Source organism: Nycticebus coucang, chromosome 5 (assembly GCF_027406575.1).
Source record: "Nycticebus coucang isolate mNycCou1 chromosome 5, mNycCou1.pri, whole genome shotgun sequence".
NCBI lineage: Eukaryota > Metazoa > Chordata > Mammalia > Primates > Lorisidae > Nycticebus > Nycticebus coucang.
Window position 1 is genome coordinate 83,716,178 of NC_069784.1, and position 24,816 is coordinate 83,740,993.

The 24,816-nt window shown below is 42.2% G+C and overlaps 1 protein-coding gene across 1 annotated transcript; it reads left to right on the forward strand.

Annotated features, from left to right (window-relative positions):
- Positions 1–884: 884 nt before the first annotated feature.
- On the forward strand, positions 885–2,545 carry LOC128586576 (NEDD8-activating enzyme E1 catalytic subunit-like). The gene has a single exon (XM_053592525.1). The coding sequence runs from the start codon at positions 890–892 to the stop codon at positions 2,279–2,281; it is 1,392 nt and encodes a 463-aa protein (XP_053448500.1). The 5' UTR covers positions 885–889; the 3' UTR covers positions 2,282–2,545.
- The last annotated feature ends 22,271 nt before the right edge of the window (positions 2,546–24,816 follow it).

Here is a 24,816-nt window from a genome sequence, read left to right on the forward strand (position 1 = left end):
TATAATTTTTTGGTTGGCTTTATATGTGTTTTATCTTTGTTTTCTTCTGGTTGGTTTCTCTTTCTCCAATATCTTAAGATGGATATAGTTAGTTCCTTTATTTTTCATCTTTCTTTCTTAAAATAATGGAAAACTATAAACATGTCTCTGAGTAAGCTTATGGTCAGGTGGTCTGTTAGATTTCACTTTAAAAAAAATTTTTTTTTTTAATGGCCAAGTACAGAATTGATTTTTTTTTAGTGTTTGGTGAACATAATAAAAAACAATATTCTCTATTTGAAGGATATAAGGTCTACATATAGTCATTAAACCAATTTTATTGGCCATACTAATTTATTCCTTTCTGTCTTTATTGTTTATCACCTATTCACCCATGGAAGACTATATGGAAACCTCCACCATCACTGCATTTCTGATTGTTTTTGCTTTTAGATTTGGCTTTTATGTTGTTTAGAGCCTATAGGTTTTAATTGTTATATTTTCTTTATTAGTAGTGCCTCTTATATTATCATTATAGAATAACCCCCCATAGTGCTTTTTCTTTAAAAATTCTACCATGCATATTAATGTTTCTGTTTCGGGTTGGGTTTTTTTCTGCTTTCATTTACCTACTTCTTGATTTTCAACCTGCTTTTATTTCTAAGTTTTAGTTGTGTTTCTTATATAGATAGGTTTGATTTTGTCTTTAACCTAATCCAATAGTTTTATTTTTTAAAATTTCATATCATAGTATTTAAAAATAGGTTGTCTTTTAAAGAAAGAATTCAGATTTCACATTTTGTGATATATTAATTTTATTTCTTCCAATTTAATTTGTTTTCTAGTGTTTTGTTCTGTTTTTTCTTTCCCTTACTTTCTAGTTGAAAAACAAATCATTCGGGAGAACAATATGGCGGATGGCGAGGAGCCGGAGAAGAAAAGAAGGAGAATAGAGGAGCTGCTGGCTGAGAAAATGGCTGTTGATGGTGGGTGTGGGGACACTGGAGACTGGGAAGGTCACTGGAACCATGTAAAGAAGTTCCTCGAGCGATCTGGACCCTTCACACACCCTGATTTCGAACCCAGCACTGAATCTCTCCAGTTCTTGTTAGATACGTGTAAAGTTCTAGTCATTGGAGCTGGCGGCTTAGGATGTGAGCTCCTGAAAAACCTGGCATTGTCTGGTTTTCGACAGATTCATGTTATAGACATGGACACTATAGATGTTTCCAATCTAAATAGGCAATTTTTATTTAGGCCTAAAGATGTTGGAAGACCTAAGGCTGAAGTTGCTGCAGAATTTCTAAATGACAGAGTTCCTAACTGCAATGTAGTTCCACATTGCAACAAGATTCAGGATTTTAACGATACTTTCTATCGACAATTTCATATTATTGTATGTGGACTGGACTCTATTATAGCCAGAAGATGGATAAATGGCATGCTGATATCTCTTCTAAATTATGAAGATGGTGTGTTAGATCCAAGCTCCATTGTTCCTTTGATAGATGGTGGAACAGAAGGTTTTAAAGGAAATGCAAGGGTAATTCTGCCTGGAATGACTGCTTGTATTGAGTGCACACTGGAACTTTATCCACCACAGATCAATTTTCCCATGTGCACCATTGCATCTATGCCCAGGCTACCTGAACACTGTATTGAGTATGTAAGGATGTTGCAGTGGCCTAAGGAGCAGCCTTTTGGAGAAGGGGTTCTATTAGATGGAGATGATCCTGAACATATTCAATGGATTTTCCAAAAATCCCTAGAGAGAGCATCACAATATAGTATTAGGGGTGTTACATACAGACTCACTCAAGGGGTAGTAAAACGAATCATTCCTGCAGTAGCTTCCACAAATGCAGTCATTGCAGCTGTGTGTGCCACTGAGGTTTTTAAAATAGCCACAAGTGCATACATTCCCCTTAATAATTACTTGGTATTCAATGATGTAGATGGGTTGTACACATACACATTTGAAGCAGAAAGAAAGGATAACTGCCCAGCTTGTAGCCAGCTTCCTCAAAATATTCAGTTTTCTCCATCAGCTAAACTACAAGAGGTTTTGGATTATCTAACCAATAGTGCTTCTCTGCAAATGAAATCTCCAGCCATCACAGCCACATTAGAGGGAAAAAATAGAACACTTTACTTACAGTCAGTAACCTCTATTGAAGAACGAACAAGGCCAAATCTCTCCAAGACATTGAAAGAATTGGGGCTTGTTGATGGACAAGAACTCGCGGTTGCTGATGTCACCACCCCACAGACTGTACTATTTAAACTTCACTTTACTTCTTAAGGGAACTAAATCTACATATAATAGAAAACTCATGGAAAACATACAATTAATGGATGCTAAGAAGTTTAATGTCATTTTTAGCAGTAGTATTACTGGAAATTGACTTTTTTTACATAATGAACCACTCTTTTTTAACTTAATAACTTTACTTTGAAGACAGAATTTTGGGGTTGGTGCTTATAAGCATTTTCATTGATAATATGGGAAAGGATGCCTGGAGAGAGATTATGAGAAAATGTATTGCTTCTTTTAGAGAAGGAAGCAGATACCCTCTTGTATGTGTATTTTGTTATTATGTCAAAGAATGCATTCCTCAGCTTTCATTTGAGCTCCCACATATACAAAAGATGCCCTTTTAAAAAAAATAAGGAATTATGTTCTAAATAACATTAAATATTATTGTTATTTAGACAATAACAATGTTTTCTGGGCTATATTGAACATAGGCTGTTTCTTGATTTAATATTCATTTAATTATAGTTGTCCAAATGAATATTATCACAAAGTTTATCTTATCCATAATAACTTATAAAATGGTGTTATATGAATACCTGTGCATGAAAATGGGAAATATTTTCATGTGTTTATTTGCAGTGCCATAGAGACCAATATGCACAATATTAAAGTCAAGACATGGCTGTTTAAAAGTTTAACGTTTAGGGCGGTGCCTGTGGCTCAGTCGGTAAGGTGCCGGCCCCATATACCGAGAGTGGAGGGTTCAAACCCGGCCCCGGCCAAACTGCAACCAAAAAATAGCCGGGCGTTGTGGCAGGCACCTGTAGTCCCAGCTACTCGGGAGGCTGAGGCAAGAGAATCGCTTAAGCCCAGGAGTTGGAGGTTGCTGTGAGCTGTGTGAGGCCATGGCACTCTACCGAGGGCCATAAAGTGAGACTCTGTCTCTACAAAAAAAATAAATAAATAAAAGTTTAACGTTTAAATAGTTATCACTGATGCTTTCACACTATTTATTAATAAAATCTTATGTTACCTAAAAAAAAAAAAAAAAAAAAAAAGAAAAACAAATCATTCCTTCTGGGTTCCATGTAGACACATACTTTGACTTAGCGTTGGAAAACAAGATAATCTCCTTACCAATAAGCACCTTTTCCTTCACTGAGCTGCTTGGCTTCCTCCTGATTCCCTCTTTAGAGTCATTTTGTTTTCTTTCTGCCGTCCTCTCCCTGCACCCTTGGAATCATGTTTATTTCTCCTCCTTCCACTCACCAACGTTCGCTGTTTTTTCATTTACACTCCTATCTCCACCACTCCCCCATGCAGATGCCCCTTCGACCACTTTATTTTGCCAGGAATGTGTTTTGCTTTTCTTTCTGTCTTTTCTTTTCTTTTCTTTTTTTTTTTTTGAGACAGAGCCTCAAGCTGTCGCCCTGCATAGAGTGATGTGGTATCACAGCTCACAGCAATCTCCAACTCCTGGGCTCCAGCGATTCTCCTGCCTCTGCCTCAGCCTCCCAAGTAGCTGGGACCACAGGTGCCCACCACAATGCCCAGATATTTTTCAGTTGTAGCCGTCATTGTTGTTTGGCGGGACCGGGCTGGATTCGAACCCGCCAGCTCAGGTGTATGTGGCTGGAGCCTTAGCTGCTTAAGCCACAGGCACTGAGCCTCTTTCTGTCTTTTCTTCATCTTCTTCTTTTTGAGACAGAGTCTCACTCTGTGGCCTGGGTAGAGTGCTATGATATCATAGTTCATAGCAACCTCGAATTCTTGGGCTCAAGCAATCCTCCTGCCCCAGCCTCCCAAGTAGCTGAGACTATAGACTCCCTTCACCATGGCCAGCTAATTTTTCTGTCTCTGATACGAGAGACTATCAGAGATGGGGTCTTGATCTTGCTCAGGCTGGTCTCAAACTCCTGAGCTCAAGCAATAGACTTGCCTCAGCCTCCCAGAGTGCCAGGATTACAGGTGTGAGGCACCGAGCCACCTGTATTTTGCTTTTCTAACTGATTATCCCCTCTCTGGCTGGTGGCTTTTAAAAAATGAAATGTTATTTTTCTCCATGGGTTCATTTACTCACTCAAGGCACAGTGGTTCATGTGTTCTAAGCTCTACAGGTGCCAGAAGGTAAAGAAATCTCAGTCTCCACAGGCTGAAGTGTAGAAGCAGCCAGCACCCCTCAAGGCACCTGCAGGGACCTCCCTGTCTCCCAGACTCCTCACACTGCCACAGCTTCAGGGTCAAGGGCTTAGCCTCCCATTCAGTTCCTCGTTGGCCTCTTTGGACAGGAAAGTTCAGCACAATCCCACTGGGCTTGCATTGATGTTGCCCTGATGCCCCAGCTCGCCTCAGGGTTTGCTGCCTTCCATTTTCCACCTTGGACATTATTTGCTAGGTACTCGCCCAGCCCATGGGACAAGGAACCTCACCATTCTCTCTGTTCAGAACCTACCAGAGCCCAAGGCCTTATTCATATCCAGCCACCTGTAATAGTTAGCAGCTGTTTGAGTTCGGAGAGGAAGAAATTCACGAGTTGAGGGGGTTGGAGGGACAGAAATTACATCCAGGTTGTCACATTCCAAGAACCTCCTTTTGGTCCCATAAATTATTTCCATAGCCATTAATCATACAGGGAGCTTGGAGTAAAAGAGCAGAATGAATAGCAATAGTCCTGGTTCAATACTAGCTTGAATATGAGCTCACACCACTGCCTGGTTTTCATACTGATCCATCTGGAAAACAAATGCCAACTACTGTGGTCCTACACTACATTTTTAGCATGACTGCGTGCAGAGTAAGAGAGAGTTACTGTACTTTCTCTATAAAAAAAAAAAAGCAATCAAAATAGCTTAGAATAAAAATGTAAGTCTCTCCTAACCCTGCTTTATCTGATGAAATATCTACCTGCAATGAGGAATCACTGCCCGTGTCCCTCAGAAAGTGTAAAGATCAGGCTGGTTCTGGAAAGGAAGATTGAGTGGGCATATTATTAACCTAAATGGAATTAGGTTTCTGTTTCAATAAAGATTCCCATTAAGGCTGAAAGCAATACAGCAGTGCACCAGTAGCCACCCCTTGCCTGTAGGAAGATGTGCTTGAATTACATCTGGCTGTGTACCCCATCATCACTTTGCAAAAGGCAGTAACATGAGGTGGACCTCTGTGGTCACCGTGTCCTTCAGGTGATGGCCACAAAGGAACCCTAGCTTGGATGTAATCAATACTCTCAACAAGCATTACTCATGTATCAGCACACAAGAGGCTGACAATGATTAATCAACTAATTATAATAGGCTCTTTTCATCCTGTAGTATGTGACTTGTTGAATATTTTTGTATTTAGTTGCAGTGGGAGAGTATGACAACAATATTTCATTTGAGCTGTGTCTATCAGGAAGGACAAATACGTATTTTTATCTCCCCTGGGGTGGCATGGCCAGGGTGCCTTGCCATGCTAGGGCAAGCAGCAATTCAAGAGCCTTTGTCCTGTTTACCTATGTCCAGTCTGATGAAAATTTCAATACTCCTCTTTTAGGACTTAGGAAAGAGGTCACACACTGACAGCCTAGGGACTGCTTCAGCCTTCGGGATTTGTCTTATATGAGCAGCAGGTTTGGAGGAAGGGAGTTTGTTTGTGTTTTTTGATGAATTCATTGTCAGTCTTTTTAAAGATTCCAAAATTTTCACAGAAAAATATAGCCTATAGCTTTTCTTGGGCAAAAAGATCGTCTGGCTATCCTGGGCCCCAGTTTCCTCCCACTGACAACCAGCAGGCCTCGGTCGGAGCAAGCCCTCTCTGCTGGCCCAGTCCCGTCCTCGGTTACTTATACTCAGCCACTCCTTCCACTCTTATCACCCGAGTGGGAGCTGCAGTATGGCGTAAATAGCAAAAGGCCACAGTGCTAGTTCCTGCTACTCCGGGAAACCTTGGGCAGCTTCCATCAAAGTTTAAGGCTTCATTAAATATCAGGGAGCTGGGACAGGAAGATGAAGTGGCTTACCTGGGGGCATTGGCCGGCCCAGTGCTCTTTCCAATGCTCCCCTCATGCAGGCAGGCTAGGGCACCAGGAGCTGAAGGGGCAGGTGGTAGAACGCATCGTGGGCATGTTTGCCTCACTTACTAGATATGTCTAAAAGAGCAATTGTCATTTTCTTCCTGTTTCCTCGACAGAGAAAGGCTGGTAACCTCCCCACTTCCTTCTTCCTCTGCACCAGTTACTCCGGAGCGAGATGCGAAATTCCAAGCCACCTCACATGAGCATGGCTCCAAAAACTTTGGGTTCTAAATTCATCTAATACTACTAATTGGCTGTGAAAGCTTGGAGAAGCTGTGTTATTTTTCTTCATGCCAGTGCCTGCATCTTTAATGTAGGAAGTTGGATCAGATGATTACTAAGATTCCTTTGATCTCTGCTCTTCAGTGTCTTCCCAGCATCTACAATAAAATAAACCAGAAAACAATGAATTATGAAAACGATGTTGCATCTAGCCAGTGATTTAGACACCAACCAGGTTGAATCAATGCAAGAAGGCAAAGAAACTAAGATTAATAATGATAAAGGAAGAATAATGAGAAGAATAAAAGACAAAAAAAAATAACTGAAGACAACAGTGAATGACCCTATATACTTCTACCTTTTAAAAAGATTGTAAATTCTGTACCAAAGGGGCTACCCCTTATTCATACTTATGAGTTATTTGTCAAGTATGTTATTGGGACAATGCATATTCTATTCAGAAGATGCCATTAGAAAATTATTTTCCCATAAAAGCATTACATTATAAAATCAACCACCAGCATTTTTATTCTAAACTATGGCAGGAAGATCAGAAATAAAATTAGGTCAACATGAATACTTTCTTGCATGGCAGGTTACAGAATTTAACACCCATGGTGTTTTCCATCTTTGAAGTTAGCATGTCATTATATTTGCTTTATGCCAATTCATCTGCTACTAAATGTTTCAAAAGGAAAAAGAGAAAGACAAAGGCACCCTGTGGCTGTCTCCCCCTCTATACATCTCCCAGGCCAAAATTGCTAGGGGCATATGCCCCACTGGACTCTGAGTGTGTGATTTGGGGGAGGCCTCTCCCCTTAAAATAAGGGCAAAGAAAACATCTGTTTGTGTTTTGGAGCTGTCTGCCTCAGTTAAAATAGGCAAGTCAGTCTGCACGTACATAAGTGAGAGTGTGCTCCCAAATCTGGCCCCTAGAATCCTGAGCTCTGCTGATGGGTCGTCACTTATTTTCTAGGAACTTCCCTTCATCAGCCCAAACTGTTCCTGCAGGCGGATGCCCCAGCCACCCTACTCAGGGTGGGGGTGGGTAATCTTAGCCAGGAGAAACATTTCATGTTCTTCTGATTCCCATCCTTCTATAACCCCATCCTGGCCTCAGGCACCAATGGCCAAAATCACAGCTGAAAATGACATTTTGATTCTTCGGCCTAGGCTCCCCAAGTCTGACTTTCATTTACCATTGAGAGAATTCTCTACGAAATAGCAGTTAGTTTATAAGAACCCAGGTCCCACCATTTTGGGTTCACCACGTTCCCAGATGAGGGGAATGAAAGGCATCAGGAAATCTAGAATATATGAATCCTCAAATATATCAAAAGATACATTGGAGGCAAAACTCTTAACTGCTTGCTATCCTCTACTAACCACTAGGACATATTCGTTTTTTTCTCTTCACCAACAACAATAGAAATAAAATATGGTTGAAGATATGGGCTGTAAATTAACTTAAGCCAATTTGACCATTCAGTAATTATTGGGTTTCTGTGGTTAAATACCCGGGGATAGGTGGAGGGTGAGATTCTACATCTCTTTTTACCACTCTCTCCCCGCAGGTGGTTCATTGTGAGGAAAGCTGGTCTTAGGCCACTTTTTGCCAAACTTACAAACCTTACTAGTGTAGGGATGAGGGGAAACTTGCTCTTTCCCCCTCATTGAAAAATCAACTTATGATCAAGGCCAATTAATGAGAGGGGTTTATTTGCCATGCTCATGGAAAGAATCACGGTGATAACACAATATCCCAATGGGAGCAATATACCTGCTTTTTGGAGGAGAAGGGGAAATGAACAAACAATATAGGTAATTCTATTTGGGGGCAATAAATGATTGCTAGGGAGGATGAATGGAGGGGGAAAACAGATTGACTCATAAATGATTCTCTTGGCAAATTCAATTAACCTGAGAGGCAGGTATTCTATTTATTTATTTAGTATTATATTTAAAATTATTTGGGCCAGGTCTGGTTGCATTCCTGATCATTTTTCCTGCAATACACTGAGACAACAAGGAAGGAAAGGGAAGTCAATTATTCTTTTGATCTGTCAGTTGGGTTTATGCAGATAGAGAGAAAGCCCCTTCCAATGCTTTTTGATCTTGAAGGGCTTGTAATTCAAAATACTCTTTATACCATGCAGTCACATTTTAGGGTGAAATTTCCTGAGTTCCTTTGTTTTCAAGCAGGCACAAATATCATCCTTTCTTTAATTTTAGTCAAGTTCCCACACTCAGATACTAACAAGCCTCTTGCATGAGAAGGCAGCAGACACCACAGTAGCCTGACGGCAGCTCGGGTGGACTTCTGGGAAGTCTGTCTGAATTTAACATCAGGCTTTGCACTTTTTCGTATGTGGCTCAGTTGGTAAGGCACCGGCACCATATACCGAGGGCGGCGGGTTCAAACCCGGCCCCGGCTGAACTGCAACCAAAAAATAGCCGGGCGTTGTGGCGGGCGCCTGTAGTCCCAGCTACTCGGGAGGCTGAGGCAAGAGAATCGCTTAAGCCCAGGAGTTGGAGGTTGCTGTGAGCTGTGCGATGCCATGGCACTCTACTGAGGGCCATAAAGTGAGACTCTGTCTCTACAAAAAAAAATATGTACCCGCCTCCAACAACAAAAATAAGCTAATGTGTAGTACGTGTACCTGAGCAGAGAGAGTAAAGATGACCCCCTCGAAGGCCCAGTTTTGTTCTCCACGAATGACCCCATGTTTGACACCACACAGGTTATCATACAATTACTGATTATTTTGCTTCATTGGAGAGGCAGTCAGTTCTGGCTGCCATAATAAAATACCATAAACTAGTGGCTTAAACTATAGAAACGTATTTTTCAGGGTTCTGGAGGCCTGGGAAATCCAAGTTCAAGGTGGTGGCAAGGTAGGTTTTCAGTGTAAGGGCGCTTCTCTTCTCTTGTAGGTGGTCACCAGCTCACAGTGAGCTCCCGTGGCCTCTTCTTTATGTTCATGGCACATGGAGAGAGGAAGAGAGCTCCCTGGTGTCTCTCACAAGGCAGATAACCCCACAAGAGGGCTCTCCATCCTGACTCCATCTAATTCTAATTACTTCCTAAATGCCCCATCACACTGGGAGTTAGGGCTTCACCATATGAACTTGATGAGGGGTGGTGTGGAGCACAAACATTCAGGCCATAACAATTGGCTAATTGCCTTGTGAATAGTCTTGCTGCCCAAACTAGATCATAAATTTAGGTCATAGGCTGAGTTACAGTTTTTGTATTTCCCATGGTTCTTTGTATAGTGAAAGGCACATCTAGAAATAATCAATAAACACTTGAGTGACTCATGGATTGATTGTCTGAAGTAAATTTGGTAATCTCAGGCAAGACATTTAATGCTCTGTGTCACATTTTGCCCATTTGTGTAAATTCTTTCCCATATAGTTTTATGTGCATCCTTTATTTCCCTAAGGCTTTGCTGTAATGGGCCTCAATAAATTCCTATTCAACGAATAAATGAATTTTAAGGGCAATCCACATAAAAAACTCACATATTTTCCCCACCTGGCAGATGCAAAACAAGTCAAGCTTCGTCTCTTCTGTCGGCTGTTGACCATGGCAAAATGCCAGTATTGCCATAGAAGTAACATGAACCATTTACACTGAAGCATGAACAAAGAAACCAGGTCTAAGTTCTGCTAAGAGTAATGTTGAGCTCTAGGAGCTCTAAGGGCAGACAATTGTGAAGGACCATAAAAGGAGGATTGAAGGCACCAAAGAGTAATAACAGCTCCTTCACAATTTTGTCTAAAGCTCCAGAATATTGGTAAGCAAAATAATAAAGTTTAAACAATCGAATTTACTCTTGCTGTTTGTATCATTTCATGGCGTCGATCTGCAAAGCAGCCAGGCAGTTTTCATTAAAGCTCCTTCCACCTCCTTTACCCTGTGCCTAAGTGAAGTACTGTGTAAGTCAGCCGTTCTCAACCTGTGGGTCGCGACCCCTTTGGGGGGTCACCTAAGACCATCCTGCATATCCGATATTTACATTATGATTCATAACAGTAGCAAAATTACAGTTATGAAATAGCAACAAAAATAATTTTATGATTGGGGGTCACCACAACATGAGGAGCTATATTAAAGGGTCGCGGCATTAGGAAGGTTGAAAACCACTGGTAAAATGAATGACACTAGTTCCCTCCTGAGTCAGCTTTTTGAGGGCCAGGGCACCAAGCAGAAAAAAGAGAGAGAGCTAAAAAGCCCTAGATGTTGTTAGTTGAGCCTCTGACAAATCCCTAGAGAAATTTGCGCTGGGGCTGTGGCCCTTGCTGTCTCCACCTACAGCAGTGCCCTGGCAGAAGCTCAGGCCCAGCTTCAGGGCCCTGGGTCCAGGCATTGTCTGGATGGAACAGGGCTGCCAACAGACAGCAGAGGCAAGAGCCTGCCTTGATGCCAGTGGCTTCAGTAATTAGGACAAGAGACATAAAAACCACAGGGTCCCCAAGACTATTAATGACTCACTTACAAACATAATACTCTTAACAACATGAATTCTGTGGCTCCTCTCAAACTTGAAAAGATCCAGGAATTATAAAAGCCACTTTCCCTCTCTGTTAATCAAGAGATTACCTATATTCTTGCCCTCCAAATTTTGTTTAACCTGAATCTAATCAATCATGAGGAAACTATCAAGCAAATAAAAATTGAAGAATGTTCTACAAAATAATCAGCTTGAATTCTTTAAAAATGCATTGTGATAAAAAGACAAAATAAGAACGCTGAGTAATTCTCCTAGATTAAAGAAGACTAAAGAGACATGACTAAAGAAGACTAAAGAAGAACACATGTAATCTTTAACTGGACCCTGGCTCAGGAAAAAAAAAAATACATAGGATATTATTGGGATGATTGGGGAAATTTGAACTTGAACTACGTACATATAGTAACATTTTACCAATACTCACCTTTCTGAATTGACATCATACTGCCTGTACTACATTATATAGGAGCACATGGAATTATGGATATCTGAGGATTGTGGTTCCCAATCCCTAGGTCACAAACCAGTACCAGTCTGTGGCCGGAGATGAGCAGCAGGGAGCAAGTGAAGCTTCATCTGTATTTACAGCCGCTGCCCACCTCTCACATCACCACCTGAACTCTGCCTTATGTTAGCTCCGTGGCAGCATTAGATTCTCATAGGAGCCTGAACCCTACTGGAAACTGCGCATGCGAGGGATCTAGGTTGAGTGCTCCTCATGAGAATCTGGTCCCTAATGATCTGCGGTGGAGACGAGGAGGTGATGCTCGCACTGGGGAGTGGCTATAAATACAGATTATGATTAGCAGACAAGTTTGACTGCACAGAGACCATAATAAATCAATCCTTGCTGACTCATATCAAAACCATCCCCCCACCCTGCCCATGGAAAAATGGCCTTCTACGAAACCCGTCTCTGGTGCTAAAACGTTTGGGGACCACTGTCTTAGGAGATACACCCTAAAGAAATTAGGTGCGATAGTTGATTTTATGTGTCAACTTGACTATGAGGTGCCTGGATTAAATATTATTTTGGGGGGTGTCTGTGAGGGTGTTTCTAGGTGAGATTAGCATTGCAATCAGTAGACTCCGTCAAGGACATTCGCCTCCCCAATGTATGGACATCTTTCAATCCATCAAGGGCCTGAGAAGATGTAAGGTAGAAGAAAGAAGAAGGCTCCTGCTTTGTTTCCTCCCAGCCTTCTTGAGGTGGGACATGCCATTTCATCTTCTGCTGCCCTTGGATTGGGATTTCCTAGTCTCAGTCCTATGGACTCAGACCAAATTATACTAATAGACTACAGATGGCAGGTCATGCGACTTCTCATAATCAAGTGAGTTGATTCTTCATAATAAATCAAAGTCTCCCTTGCCCCTTTTCTCTCTCTACACAAATGCACACACATGTGCACACACACACGCAGATCCAATAGAAGATAGAAAGATGGATAGATGATGGATAGATAGATAGATCTATTGGTTCTGTTTCTCCAAAGAACCCTGACTAGTTTTAGGAGGTCTGCAATTTACCGTCAACTTCTCTGGGCCTGTTTCTTCACTGTAAAGTTGGGAAAATAATACCTTCTCCATAGGTTGGTGGTAAGGATCAAATGTGAGGATGACACATTCAAGCCGGTGGTGCACATGACCCTTACTAAGACCCTGGCTGTTGGTGAATTAAGGGCAAGCAGGGAGCTTCTTTTCACCCTCCTATTCTATATTTCGCCTCTTCTTCCAAGATTCCTTCTACTTTTCTTTTCTTTCTTTCCATTCTTTTTTTTTTTTTTTGAGACAGAATCTCAAGCTGTTACCCTAGGTAGAATGCTGTGGTATCATAGCTCACAGCAACCTCCAACTCGGGCTCAAGCGATCCTCCTGCCTCAGTTATTCTATTTTTAGTACAGACTGGGTCTCAATTTTTGCTCAGGCTGGTCTTGAACTCATGAACTCAAGCTATCCACCGTCCTTGGCCTCCCAGAGTCCTCTACTTTTCTAATAAATAGGACTTTGGAATATGAAAACATGTAGAGCTGGACTCTAATAGACTAGGCTGGGAGTTCTGAATCCCAAGAGACACTTGTATGCAACGGAGATGTTGATTTTAGCTCTAAGGAAAACTTCTTCCTGCCTGCCTCTCCGGAGTGAGATTTCTTATCTTTTCTTTACATCTACCTTCCTGTATCTATGTTCATAATTCTAAACACTGATCTTTTGTTTAATTATGACTCATTTTGCTCTAGGGAAATTCATAAGGCCCTTGGGCCTGCAACTCAGGTGAAGGAAAACAAGAATGTTGGGGCTTGGCTGATTGAAGTCACAAAAGACAAGTGTGCCTTTCCATGCCACTTCCCTCAGGGTCACGCTCAGAGGTGAAGTGACATCAGCAATCATCTCTGGGGTGACCAGAGCTGTGCAAGTGCTATTAGGTCTGAGGGAATGGATGCCAGCTTATCTGCCATCAAGGGGGTTGCAGGAGGAGGAGATCTAATTTACACAAATGATAAAACATGGAGTTCATGGGGCGAGTGAGTCCTGGTCTTGATTCCTGCAGCAACCAAAACAGTATGAAAATATCCATGATCTTTATCTGCGACTTTCTCTACAGGTTCTTCTGATTTGCTAAGGCTTATTGCCTACATTCATAATTGCAGGAAGTGCTAAGGTGCAGTTGAATACACAATTTTCAGGGACCTCTGAATTCTATTCTCGGACCTCTTGAGAGTCTGTGTGTGTACCTCAGGTTAAGAACTCCTGGATCACCTAGAAGGTGTTGGGCAGTCACTTTCAGAAGAAAACGCATTATCTCACTAAATATTAAACACTGAGATGGGGCAGGTGTTTTCCATTTCTCTACTCAGCCATTCTTAGTCTTTGTCAGTGTTTTTCAACCTTTCTTATCTCATGGCACACTTGAACCTGTAGTTAAACTTCCATGGCACACTGAAATTATATTGATCAAAAAAAGAGTGAAAAAAAGAATATACATGCTGTGCTTTGAGCATCTTTTGAAAATAATTTCATTAATGATCTTTAAAATTTTAAATGGCACGCCTAAGATCCTCTCACGGCACACCAGTGTGCTATGGCACACTGGTTGAAAAGCACTGGTCTATGTGCTAGTTTCCCACCTATGGGAAGGCAGGTTCCAAGTGAAACATACAAACAGGGTAAAGTCCATCAATCAAAGAGAGGGGACGGCTTCTTAAGTAAGAAAGGGAAAACCTGTCCGGACATCTCAGGCAGACCCTCTTCCCTACAACTTGGTTGCCCACTCCAACTAGTCATGGTCAAGTGCATGGGACCATGACTGGCCTAGCCAGTTGGAACTTAGAGCTGAGGTCAGGTCCTTGTCCCCTGAGTGCAGGTGAGCTGGATGCCTGAACAACACTGAGGTCCTGTTTGGCCAGGAGAAGGAGAGGTCACCAGTACAGTTAAAAGCAGAAGGGCTGAGTCCAAATCTAAAAATTCTTTTTCTTTTCATTTTTTAGGAGACTGAATCTCACTCTGACACCTGGGCTATAGCTCAGAGGCATCATCATAGCTCATTGCCACAAATCATCATAGCTCATTGCCACAAATTCCTGGGCTCAAGTGATTCTCCTGCCTTAGCCTTCCAAGTAGCTGCGACGATAGGCATGTGCCATGACACTCAGCTGATTTTTCTCTTTTTTGTAGAGACAGAGTCTCACTCTTGCTCAGGCTGGTCTCAAACTCCTGAGCTCAAGTGATGCTCCCAGAGTGCTAGGATTACAGGGGTAAGCCACCATGCCCAGCCTCAAATTTGAATCTTGACACATTTGGGTGGATGAAGAAGAGAGACAGGGGAAGCTTCGTAAATAAGAATGCAAAATAAGATGCAAGAATAGAAATCATTCTACTGGTTTTACATTCTTTAGGTGAAAAGGACATGAGCTAATAAAACACAAAAACAGAAACAAACACAGTGCCTAGTGTCCAGGGAGGGCAAGTAAGAGGACAGGCTGGCCTAGAATCTGAAGTTCACGGGGAGGGAGGTGAAGTTGAGGAGAGACGATGGAGAGCCTTGATGGGCAAGGAGAGTTCTTGTAACCAAACTCAAAGGACTCCGGACAGCCCACATGGGTTCCTCGGCAGTGGATTGGGGGGTAGAGGGCAGCATTTTAGAAATGGCAGTCTGAACTGAGCCAGCAATTATAATGTTTTTAAAAGTCCAAATACTGCTTTAGTTTTATTCCCTTTTTCAGCAAGCCTGGAGCCCAGCACCTGGAAATGCAGCCATTTCCCTTCAAATGGGTCCCTGCCCAGCCCGGCAGGCCTTCCCAGAGAATGCAACCTGCAAAACGGAAGAGAGTGGCACACTCATTCTAGAGAGTTCCAGTCAGTTTTGCTGCAGCAACGCCAACTTTTTTTCCTTTTCAGTGAGTTTGAGTTTCTATGGGCTGGAAAAATCGATTTTCAACTCCTCAGCAAAATACTGACACTGCAGAGCAGGCAGGAAAAAGCCTCATTCCCCGTTCCTCTCACTCTTTCAACTGCTTCACCTCAGCCCACTCTCTGCAGGACCCTGTGCCCTCTGAGCGACCCAGAGTCCTGCTAAACCCAAGTCAGGCAGTATGGACCTCATCTAAGGCCTGCAGGCGGGGAGCCACCTCCGTCCTCAGCCTTGGCTAATGACCCATTAGCCCCAGGGACTTAGTCCAGGGCTTAATTCAGCATAGCCTGCAACTCCCTGGGGGCAGGGACCACCAGGCAGAAAGGAAGTTTGGAGGTTATTCTGCCCAAGCAGTTTGCTCCACAGAGCTGACTGACTCCATACTGGTAACTATTTAGAATGGGGAAATCACCAGCACGTTGATGGCCACATAAAGTACAATGTAAAGAGGAGAGCACAAAGAGAAGAAAGCTGGAGTTCTCCAGCTTATTCAAGACAGCGTCTGCCCACAACAGCCTTCCAGTCTTTACCTTCTCCCCTACTTGGCTTGTAGACTTCAGTCCCATATTTCAAGCCCCACCTTTCACCCCCACATACATCAGTTGGCATTAGGGTACAAGTCCTTTGTGAGACAGCCTCACTGACGCTCCCTCACCCACACCCAGGCAGCTGCCATACCCAGCAAACCTTGTAGATCTGTGAAAGCTCCACGCTCTCTTGGGCCTCTGGCCTTTGCACATGCTGTTCCCTCTGCCCAGTGCCTTCTGCTGAGCCTTCTTGCCCAGCTCACTCTGGATCATCCTTTAGAATGGGCTGTCACCCCGTAAGGTGTTCCTGCCCATCAGGCGGGGTGAGGCGCCTGTCTGTGCTCTGCCATAGTCTTCAGGTCTCTATGTGGTAAGCGTGTTGATCTGTTCTCTCACCTTCTCTGCACTGGGTTAGGGGCCATCTGAGCCTTTCATCCTGTACTCCTATTCAGGCCCTTCTTTCTTTCAGGGCCTTCTGCAGGCACCTTCCTAATGGGTCTTGATACTTCCAATCCACATCCCCCCTACCCAGTTCTCCCTCTTCACTGGCTCCAGAGCTCTATCTCTAAAACATTTCATTCCCCATTTTCTTTCCTTTTTTTTTTTTTTTTTGCAGTTTTTTGGCCGGGGCTGGGTTTGAACCTACCATCCCCAGTATATGGGGCTGGCACCTTACTCCTTGAACCACAGGCGCCACCCTCATTCCCCATTTTCTTTCTTTAAAATCTTCCATTGTTCCCCACTGCCTCATTGCCCCAGTTCTGTGGCCTCAAGCACTTAAGGCCCTTGACCCCAAATTCATGTTCTTCTTCTGCCGTTTCAAGCCAGGGGCCCATGCCACAGTGAAGAGTTCCCAAAGGGGCCACAAAATGTCTTTATTCTGCTTTGGATCACAGCAAATTCTAGTTCTAAGACCAGGTGAAATGCTACCAGTAAATGGCTTAACTCCTAAGCTAGAATCCACTGCTTCTTGAATTCGTTGCTTTTTGGTTCAGGTCTGTTCCTTAGTTTCAGGCTGAACTCCTCCCCAGAAGTCTCAGCTGCTTCTGCAAACGCCAGCTGAAATCTTTTGAGTTGTCTTTGACCGTGTGCTCTGAGCCTACAGTAAGCCCAGGAAGCTGAAATGGCTATGGTCACCTCCCAACACATATCTCTCACACCCACACACATACATAGCATAGACTCACAACACCCCATGATGGCCCTTGAACGAGCATGGGCTTCAATCTTGAGCACTGGCCAGGAACTCCATTCCCCCCTGTTGCAGTTTGGCCAGGGTGTGCCTGTGGTGCTCTGTTACTCTCACAAACCCTACCCAAGCCCAGGGCACCGTGACCACGGATCCACAGCAGGCAGCCCTTATGAGTATTCCTTTCCATAGTGGGATCCACTAAGCTCTTTCTTTTCTTTCTTTCTTTCTTTCCTTCCTTCCTTCCTTCCTTCCTTCCTTCCTTCCTTCCTTCCTTCCTTCCTTCCTTCCTTCCCTCCCTCCTTCCTTCCTTCCTTCCTTTCTTTCTTTCTTTTCCATAGTGGGATCCACTAAGCTCTTTCTTTTCTTTCTTTCTTTCTTTCTTTCTTTCTTTCTTTCTTTCTTTCTTTCTTTCTTTTCTTTCTTTCTTTCTTTCTTTCTTTCTTTCTCTTTCTTTCCTTCCTTCCTTCCTTCCTTCCTTCCTTCCTTCCTTCCTTCCTTCCTTCCTTCCTTCCTTCCTTCCTTCCTTTCTTTTCTTTCTTTCTTTTCTCTCTCTCTCTTTTTTTTTTTGTTGCAGTTTGGCCGGGGCCAGCTTTGAACCTGCCACTGTCAGTACATGAGGCTGGTGCCCTACTCACTGAGCCACAGGTGCCTCCCCCTGGTGCGATTTTCTCAGACAGCCCCTGCAGAGTGGGTAAATGGGGAGATGTGTACAGTTCTGCTCCCAACAATGGGGCTTCTCAAGGCACACTTTCCACTGCTTAGTCGGGGCAGCTGGAAGGACAGTGTGATGTTGGCCCTCGACAAAGCGGTCTGACCTCAGTGGAGCCTCCTTTGCAGCTGGATGCCCACAGCATTGGCAGGGGAGCTGGTGTATGGCTTGCTAAGGGTGCAGGCAACAAGGGAGTGCATGATCTGTAGAGGATTTATAGGTAACAATAAGACCAAAAAAAGGTGAGCTGCTTTTTATTGTCACCATGAACTGGCAATTCTCCACAACGACTGTGATAAAATACCTCTCTCACAAAATAGATTTTGGATTTAAATTCTAAATAATTTCTGTGGTTATTTTTGAGTTTTAATTATATACTTAAGCTTCAAATTAATAAGTTGTATTGCTTACCATTAATTTGCATTGTTCTCTACAAAAAAAAAAGTTAATTTTGGAGAACTCCCAGTTATATTCTGTCCTCATGCACCCAGACTCACCTGCACAGTCTCAGCTGTACCAGGACAAATCTGTAACAGAGAGAATGACCTGGAAAAAAAACCCAGCAAAAATGTTTTCTGTTTCTTTAAAATGTCCCCCATTTGTTTTAGAAACAGAGATGGGCATCCCTGCCTTGGGCAGTGCTGGCGGAGGTGGCAGGAGGTCTTTTGCTCTTTACACTGAAGGAGATGGACTAGGTGGGCGGAGTCATGGCTTTGTCCTCTTAGAATCTTTAACTGCAGTCACATGACAATAGCCTAGAACCCAGGGCCCTCACTTTAAAAGCTCTGTGTTTCTGCTTACGTATAGGAAATTTGGTCCTTTGGGATGAGAATCCCCCATTTTTCCTTCTTTGCTGGCAAAGTAATAAACTTCTCTTTCTTCTTCTTAACCACTTGTAATGTTCCTCTGATGCAGCCTCGAGGACAGGTCCCAAGCTTTCAGTGACAAATCCAGAAATGTCAGAACTCTCCCATGTTTCCACCAAGGAAGTTGCTTGTCCAACTTCTGGGTACTACATATATCTGCCTTTAAACAATAGAGTTACAACAAACAAATAGAACACAATGGTTGCAAAAATAAGAAATAGAACTTTAGTTACTGCAGGTTTGCCATTCAGTACTGTCTCTGGGTAGCCACTTGGAGTTTTTATTTGTATTAAAAAAAATTAGGAGTCAAATCAAGCATAAACTTCGAGGTGTAGTGTTGAAGGAGCTCAGGAAATTTCACCCCAAAATATGACTACTTGGTATAAAGAATATTTTGAATTAAGTCCCTTAGAGATTAACTGGCCATTGGAAGGGGATTTCCCTCTATCTACACAAGCATGACTGATCTGATCAGAAGATCAAAGGGGAGGGACTACTGATGACCCTTCCTCTCCCTGTTATCTCACCATATTGCAGGAAAGAAGATCAAGAATGCAAGCAGGTATCACCTAACCCCATGAGAATGGCCCACAGCACAAAGTCTGGAAGCTGCAGATGCTGGAATGGATGTGGAGAGAAGAGAACACTTTACAGTGCTGGTGGGACTGCAGACTAATACAACATTTTTTTTCTTTTTTTTTTTATTGTTAAATCATAGCTGTGTACATTAGTGCAATCGCCTGTACCCATTCTAAGATGCACCATAGATGTGGCCCCACTCAATACCCTCCCTCCACCAAAACCTCCCCCCTCCCTTCCCCTTCCTTGGCCCTTTCCCCATAGTCTTGTGCTATAGTCGGGTTATAGTCTTCATGTGAAAGCTATAATTTAGCTTCATAGTAGGGCTGAGTACATTGGATACTTTTTCTTCCATTCCTGAGATACTTTGCTAAGAAGAATATGTTCCAGCTCCATCCGTGTAAACATGAAAGAGGTAAAGTCTCCATCTTTCTTTAAGGCTGCATAGTAATACAACATTTTTGGAAGAAGTATGGAGAAACCTGAAAGAACTCACTAGACCTCCCATTTGATCCTGCAATCCTGCTACTAGGCATCTACCCAGAAGAAAAAAAAATCATTTTATCGCAGGGACATTTGCACTAGATTATTTATCGTAGCTCAATTTATAATCACCAAAATGTGGAAGCAGCCTAAATGCCCACCAACCCAGGAATGGATTAACAAGCTGTGGTATATGTATACCATGGAATACTGTTCAGCCATTAAAAAAAATGGAGACTTTACATCCTTTGTATTAACCTGGATGGAAGTGGAAGACATTATTCTTAGTAAAGCATCACAAGAATGGAAAAGCAAGAATCCAATGTACTCAATTCTAATATGAAGCCAGTAGATGATTTAACACACACCCACATAAGAGAAAAACTCAAATCAATTCAAGGTGGGGGCTGAGAGAACAAGGAAGCAGGAGAGGGGAGGAGGGAGGAGGATGGGTGAGCTCCCACTTAATGGGCACAATTTTAGGATATATGGCACACCTCTTAGGGGTGGAACACAATTATAAGAGGGACTTTACCTAACAAATGCAAATATTGTAACCTGAAACAATAAAAAAAAAAAAAAAAAAAAAGAATGCAACCAGACCAGGCTGAAATCATTTAAAACCATCTCTCAAGTTAATTTGCCCATCAGTCTGTTTTCCCCATCCATTTGTCCTCCTTAGCACCATTTTCTACCCCTGTACAGAATTACCTGTACTCCTCATCTTCCCCCACTTCCCTCTAAAAGATGTGTATGAAAATAGCTGACCTGCATTGGGTCATCACTCTCATGATTCTTCCCATGTGCACGGTATTTGTATTTTTTTTAATTAAATCATAAAGAGGTAGATCATGTGTACATTAATGCATTTATGGGGTACAATGTGATGATTTCATATACAATTTGGAATGTTTATATCATATTGGTTAATATATCCCTCACCTCATTTACTTAATTATTGTGTTAAGACAATTATATTCTATGCTTAATAGAGCCACATGTATCCTTGCAATATGCACCATAGGTGTGAACAGTATTTGGAAATAAACATTTCTCTTATTAATCTGCCTTAATTGTGAGTTGCTCTTCCAGAGAATTTTCGGGGAGGAGAATGTTTCTCCTTACTTCTACTGCTCAGCATAGGAGGCAAGATCTCAAAGCTGCTGTGCTGTCCCAAAAGCCACAAGGAGGAGAACTGGAGCTCTGGCCAGTCGGCAACTTGGTTAAGATATTTTACTTACTAGTTGGACTCCTGGTTTTCCCCTCTGTGAGCTCCAATTGAACAGATAGTAAAAGATCATTGTTGTTTCCTAATTTAAGATTAATGAGAGGAAGGTTTTTGTGAGGGACTGGTCTTGTAAAAGACTCTAGTATTGGTATATTTTTGGTACTTTGTAGTGTGTGAATATTCATATTGTTTAATTCCATCTCCTCTCAGAAATAGCTTTTATTATTGTTATTGTTTGTTGTTCTTTCTTTTGTCAATTGTCTTTTTATGTTTTTTTCATGAGGATTACCATAAAGAGAATAGAACTCAGGCCTAGCACCCCATAAACCCATATTGACGCAGGCCCTGCAGATTAGCTTGCGACTACAGGGGTCTAGCTCTTGCTCAGGCTGGTCTTGAACTCATGACATCAGGCGATCTACCCACCTCGGCCTCCCAGAGTGCTGGGACTACAGGCATGGGCCACCACACCCAGTGTTGTATGTCATTTTCTTTTAGAGCAGCAGTTCTCAACCTGTGGGTTGCGACCCCTTTGGGGGTCCAACGACCCTTTCACAGGGGTCACCTAAGACCATCCTGCATATCAGGTATTTACATTACAATTCATAACAGTAGCAAAATTACAGTTATGAAGTAGCAACGAAAATAATTTTATGGTTGGGGGTCACCACAACATGAGGAACTGTATTAAAGGGTCGCGGCATTAGGAAGGTTGACAACCACTGTTTTAGAGTCTCCTGGAATCTCTTATAGTTTAGCTTTCCAATTTGTGAATTGCTCTTTGCTCAATTAAACGATGTTAAATTTAATTTTTATCAAAAGTGGTTTCTGAGATAGAGCTCCCAGAAACCCCAGGAGCATGGTGAGTCCGGAGAGGTGCCAGGGACCTGTTGTCCATTTCTTTCTCAGGGCAGCTGAGGACTGTGGGTAAGTTCTCTCTTAGACTAGGAAGTGCCACCGATTTCTGTTTTGAGCTCTCTGAGATTGCTTGAGCAAACTGTAATCCTAACTGTATTCAGAAGTTGTAACCGAAACTAAAGAGCTCTGAGATCTGATAATTAGCTTAGATCCAGTGAGAGGCCTCAACTGTCTAACTGTGTCGGGCAGAAACTAACAGTAAATGGCGATACTCTAGGAGGTGAGGACGCCAGCTTTCAGGAATTCACAGAGATTCCTGTGTTCTAGCCATTTGTTCCCTTTTTCCGCATGCTTGGGTAAGGAAAAGTCGTTGCCTAAGCTGCTCATGGAGATCTGAAAACAAAAGCCAAGACTGAAGATGAAAATCAGATCCTTTAATGTACATAGCTATGATTTAATAAAAAAAAAAAAAAAAGAAAGAAAGAAAGAAAATCGGATCCTTAATTTCGGAAGAACTGAGTACTCTAGTTTCTAGCTATGCCTAACTGTACACGTGTAAGTATTAGAAGTGGCAAACACTTACGGAAATGGCAAAATACTACTAAGGGCAAATTGCTGCATATGTAGTTATTGCTTAAAACAATAAAATGGGGAATTAAAAGATTGATAGACTGAATAAAAAGGAATAGTAGTATATGAGAGACAGCAAACAATTCTTTTTAAAATTGCTTCTGTCTGTATATCGATATGTCTATGTATCTATATATTGATTTGCATGTCATGTTTCACTACTGAATTATATTAAAGAGCTCCAATTAATTAGCTTAAAATAACAAGCACTTAAATCAAGTATTTTATCAAGAATATGAAAACTAAGTCAAATGGTTTTTAGTTCACGTGACTTTAAGAATACAGTAATTGGGCGGTGCCTGTGGCTCAAAGGAGTAGGATGCCGGCCCCATATGCAGGAGGTGGCAAGGTTCAAACCCAGCCCCAGCCAAAAACTGCAAAAAAAACAAAACAAACAAACAAACAAAAAAAGACTACAGTAATTGACCCCTGCTCAACTTTCTTTTTTTTTTTTTTTCACCCTCAGTAGACGGCCATGGCATCATACCTCACAGCAACTCAGACTCCTGAGCACAAGCGATGCTCTTGCCTCAGCCTCCCGAGTAGCTGGGACTATAGGCGCCTGCCACAACGCCCGGCTAGTTTTAGAGCCAGGACCTCGCTCTCACTCAGGCTGGTCTCTAACCCCTGAGCTCAAGAAATCCTCTCACCTTGGCCTCTCACAGTGTGGGGATTACAGGAGTGAGCCACTGCACCCAGCCTCAACTTTCTTTTTGATTCTCCTACACTCTGATTCACAATTTCTCTTTATTAGTTCATGTAAGTTTGAAACCCTCAGAGATACTGTGAATCTCCTTCAATAATCTCTCATTCTCTAGGCTGGGCACGGTGGCTCATTGCAACGGACCGCCCTGTCGGTGGGCTCCAGTCCGAGGGAATGCAGGGAGAAGGAACGAGGAAAGTTGAGAGATCGGCGCAGGAAAGACAGTCTGACACACTACGGGTTGGAGTATGCAGCTGTAAATTTACTGGGTATACATGTTGGTATTTATACATTTTTACAGAGCTTACATAATGCAATCTTTCTGCTTACGTGCGCGGGTTATCTTTGCGTTTACAAGTGTGATTTATCATGCATTGTTATGTTTTAACGTTCCACTTCCGGAGGGTGGCGGTTATTAGTCAACTCTGCCCGCTTCCTCCTATCTCAGTTTCTTAATATCTTTTTAGAACAGCTTGACATCTTCTTTACGTTAATGTTTGACTAATTCTACATTTACTATTTGATCTTATTGTTATTGATAATTATAATTTTGATTTAGAGTAAATTCTTTGACAAGTATTATTTTTCCTATTGATTTTTATTATGCGTGACAATTGGTGAAATAAGATGTTCTGAACAGGACTTTATGGTGGGTGGATGTGTTTCAGTGACTTTGTAACTTATGTAGATAATTTGTATTTCATGTCCTTGGGCTTATCGTCTTAGCTCACTGGTGGGAAAACATTTTTATGTGCTCATTGTTGGTGTCACTGAGTCTAGTAGCTCACAAGGCTGTGCTCTATCTGGATTAGTAGTGTATTGTGCTCATTCTTAGGAAAGTACATATTGACAATTTATCAGAACAAACAGACTTCTGGTACAGGATGACAAACACATGAGTAGACGCCACAATCTTTAAACTTAAGTGGGTAACTGAGCATGCTAGGCAACATTTCTGATGCTGTGCATACTGGGGGCGCTGGGGGCAAAGCTCTGGGGAGCACAAACCACCTTCCCATCGTTCTATAACGCGGACAGCACTGCCTCACTACGGCTATATGCCGTGGGCGCGGCATTTCCCCCTTTTTTGTTTTTAAACCGTAGTTCAAAGACTTCTTGGCGTATAGAGTTAATAGAGGAAAACAGATACTGTATGAGACATGGTAACAACAATACAACACAAAATGACAAACAATTAATAATGGTTATGAGCACAATATACTGGATCCAGTCAAGAGGATTGAGTGCTTTAAACCCATTAGTTAAAGATTGAGCCAATGTGTTAAGAGAAGTTATTGGTAAATGAGCTTGACTCATGGTTGTAATATCTTGTTGTAAGTTGTGTAAATTATGTGTTATATTATTGTTTCTCTAGATACCTTGAAGATGTGCTTGTACTTTGTTCCATGAGTTAGATACATTATATGGTAAAGGTGTAATGCAAATGGCTTGAAATGCTGAGTGACATTTTGTTTGTAGTTTCTGTTGTATGTACTTAATGTTCTGACCTAAAGTTAAGACTATCCTTTTTAACACATTTAATTTAGTTTTAAGCTTATTATCCATATTAGCTTGTGTCATTAATGTTAAAGTTATATTAT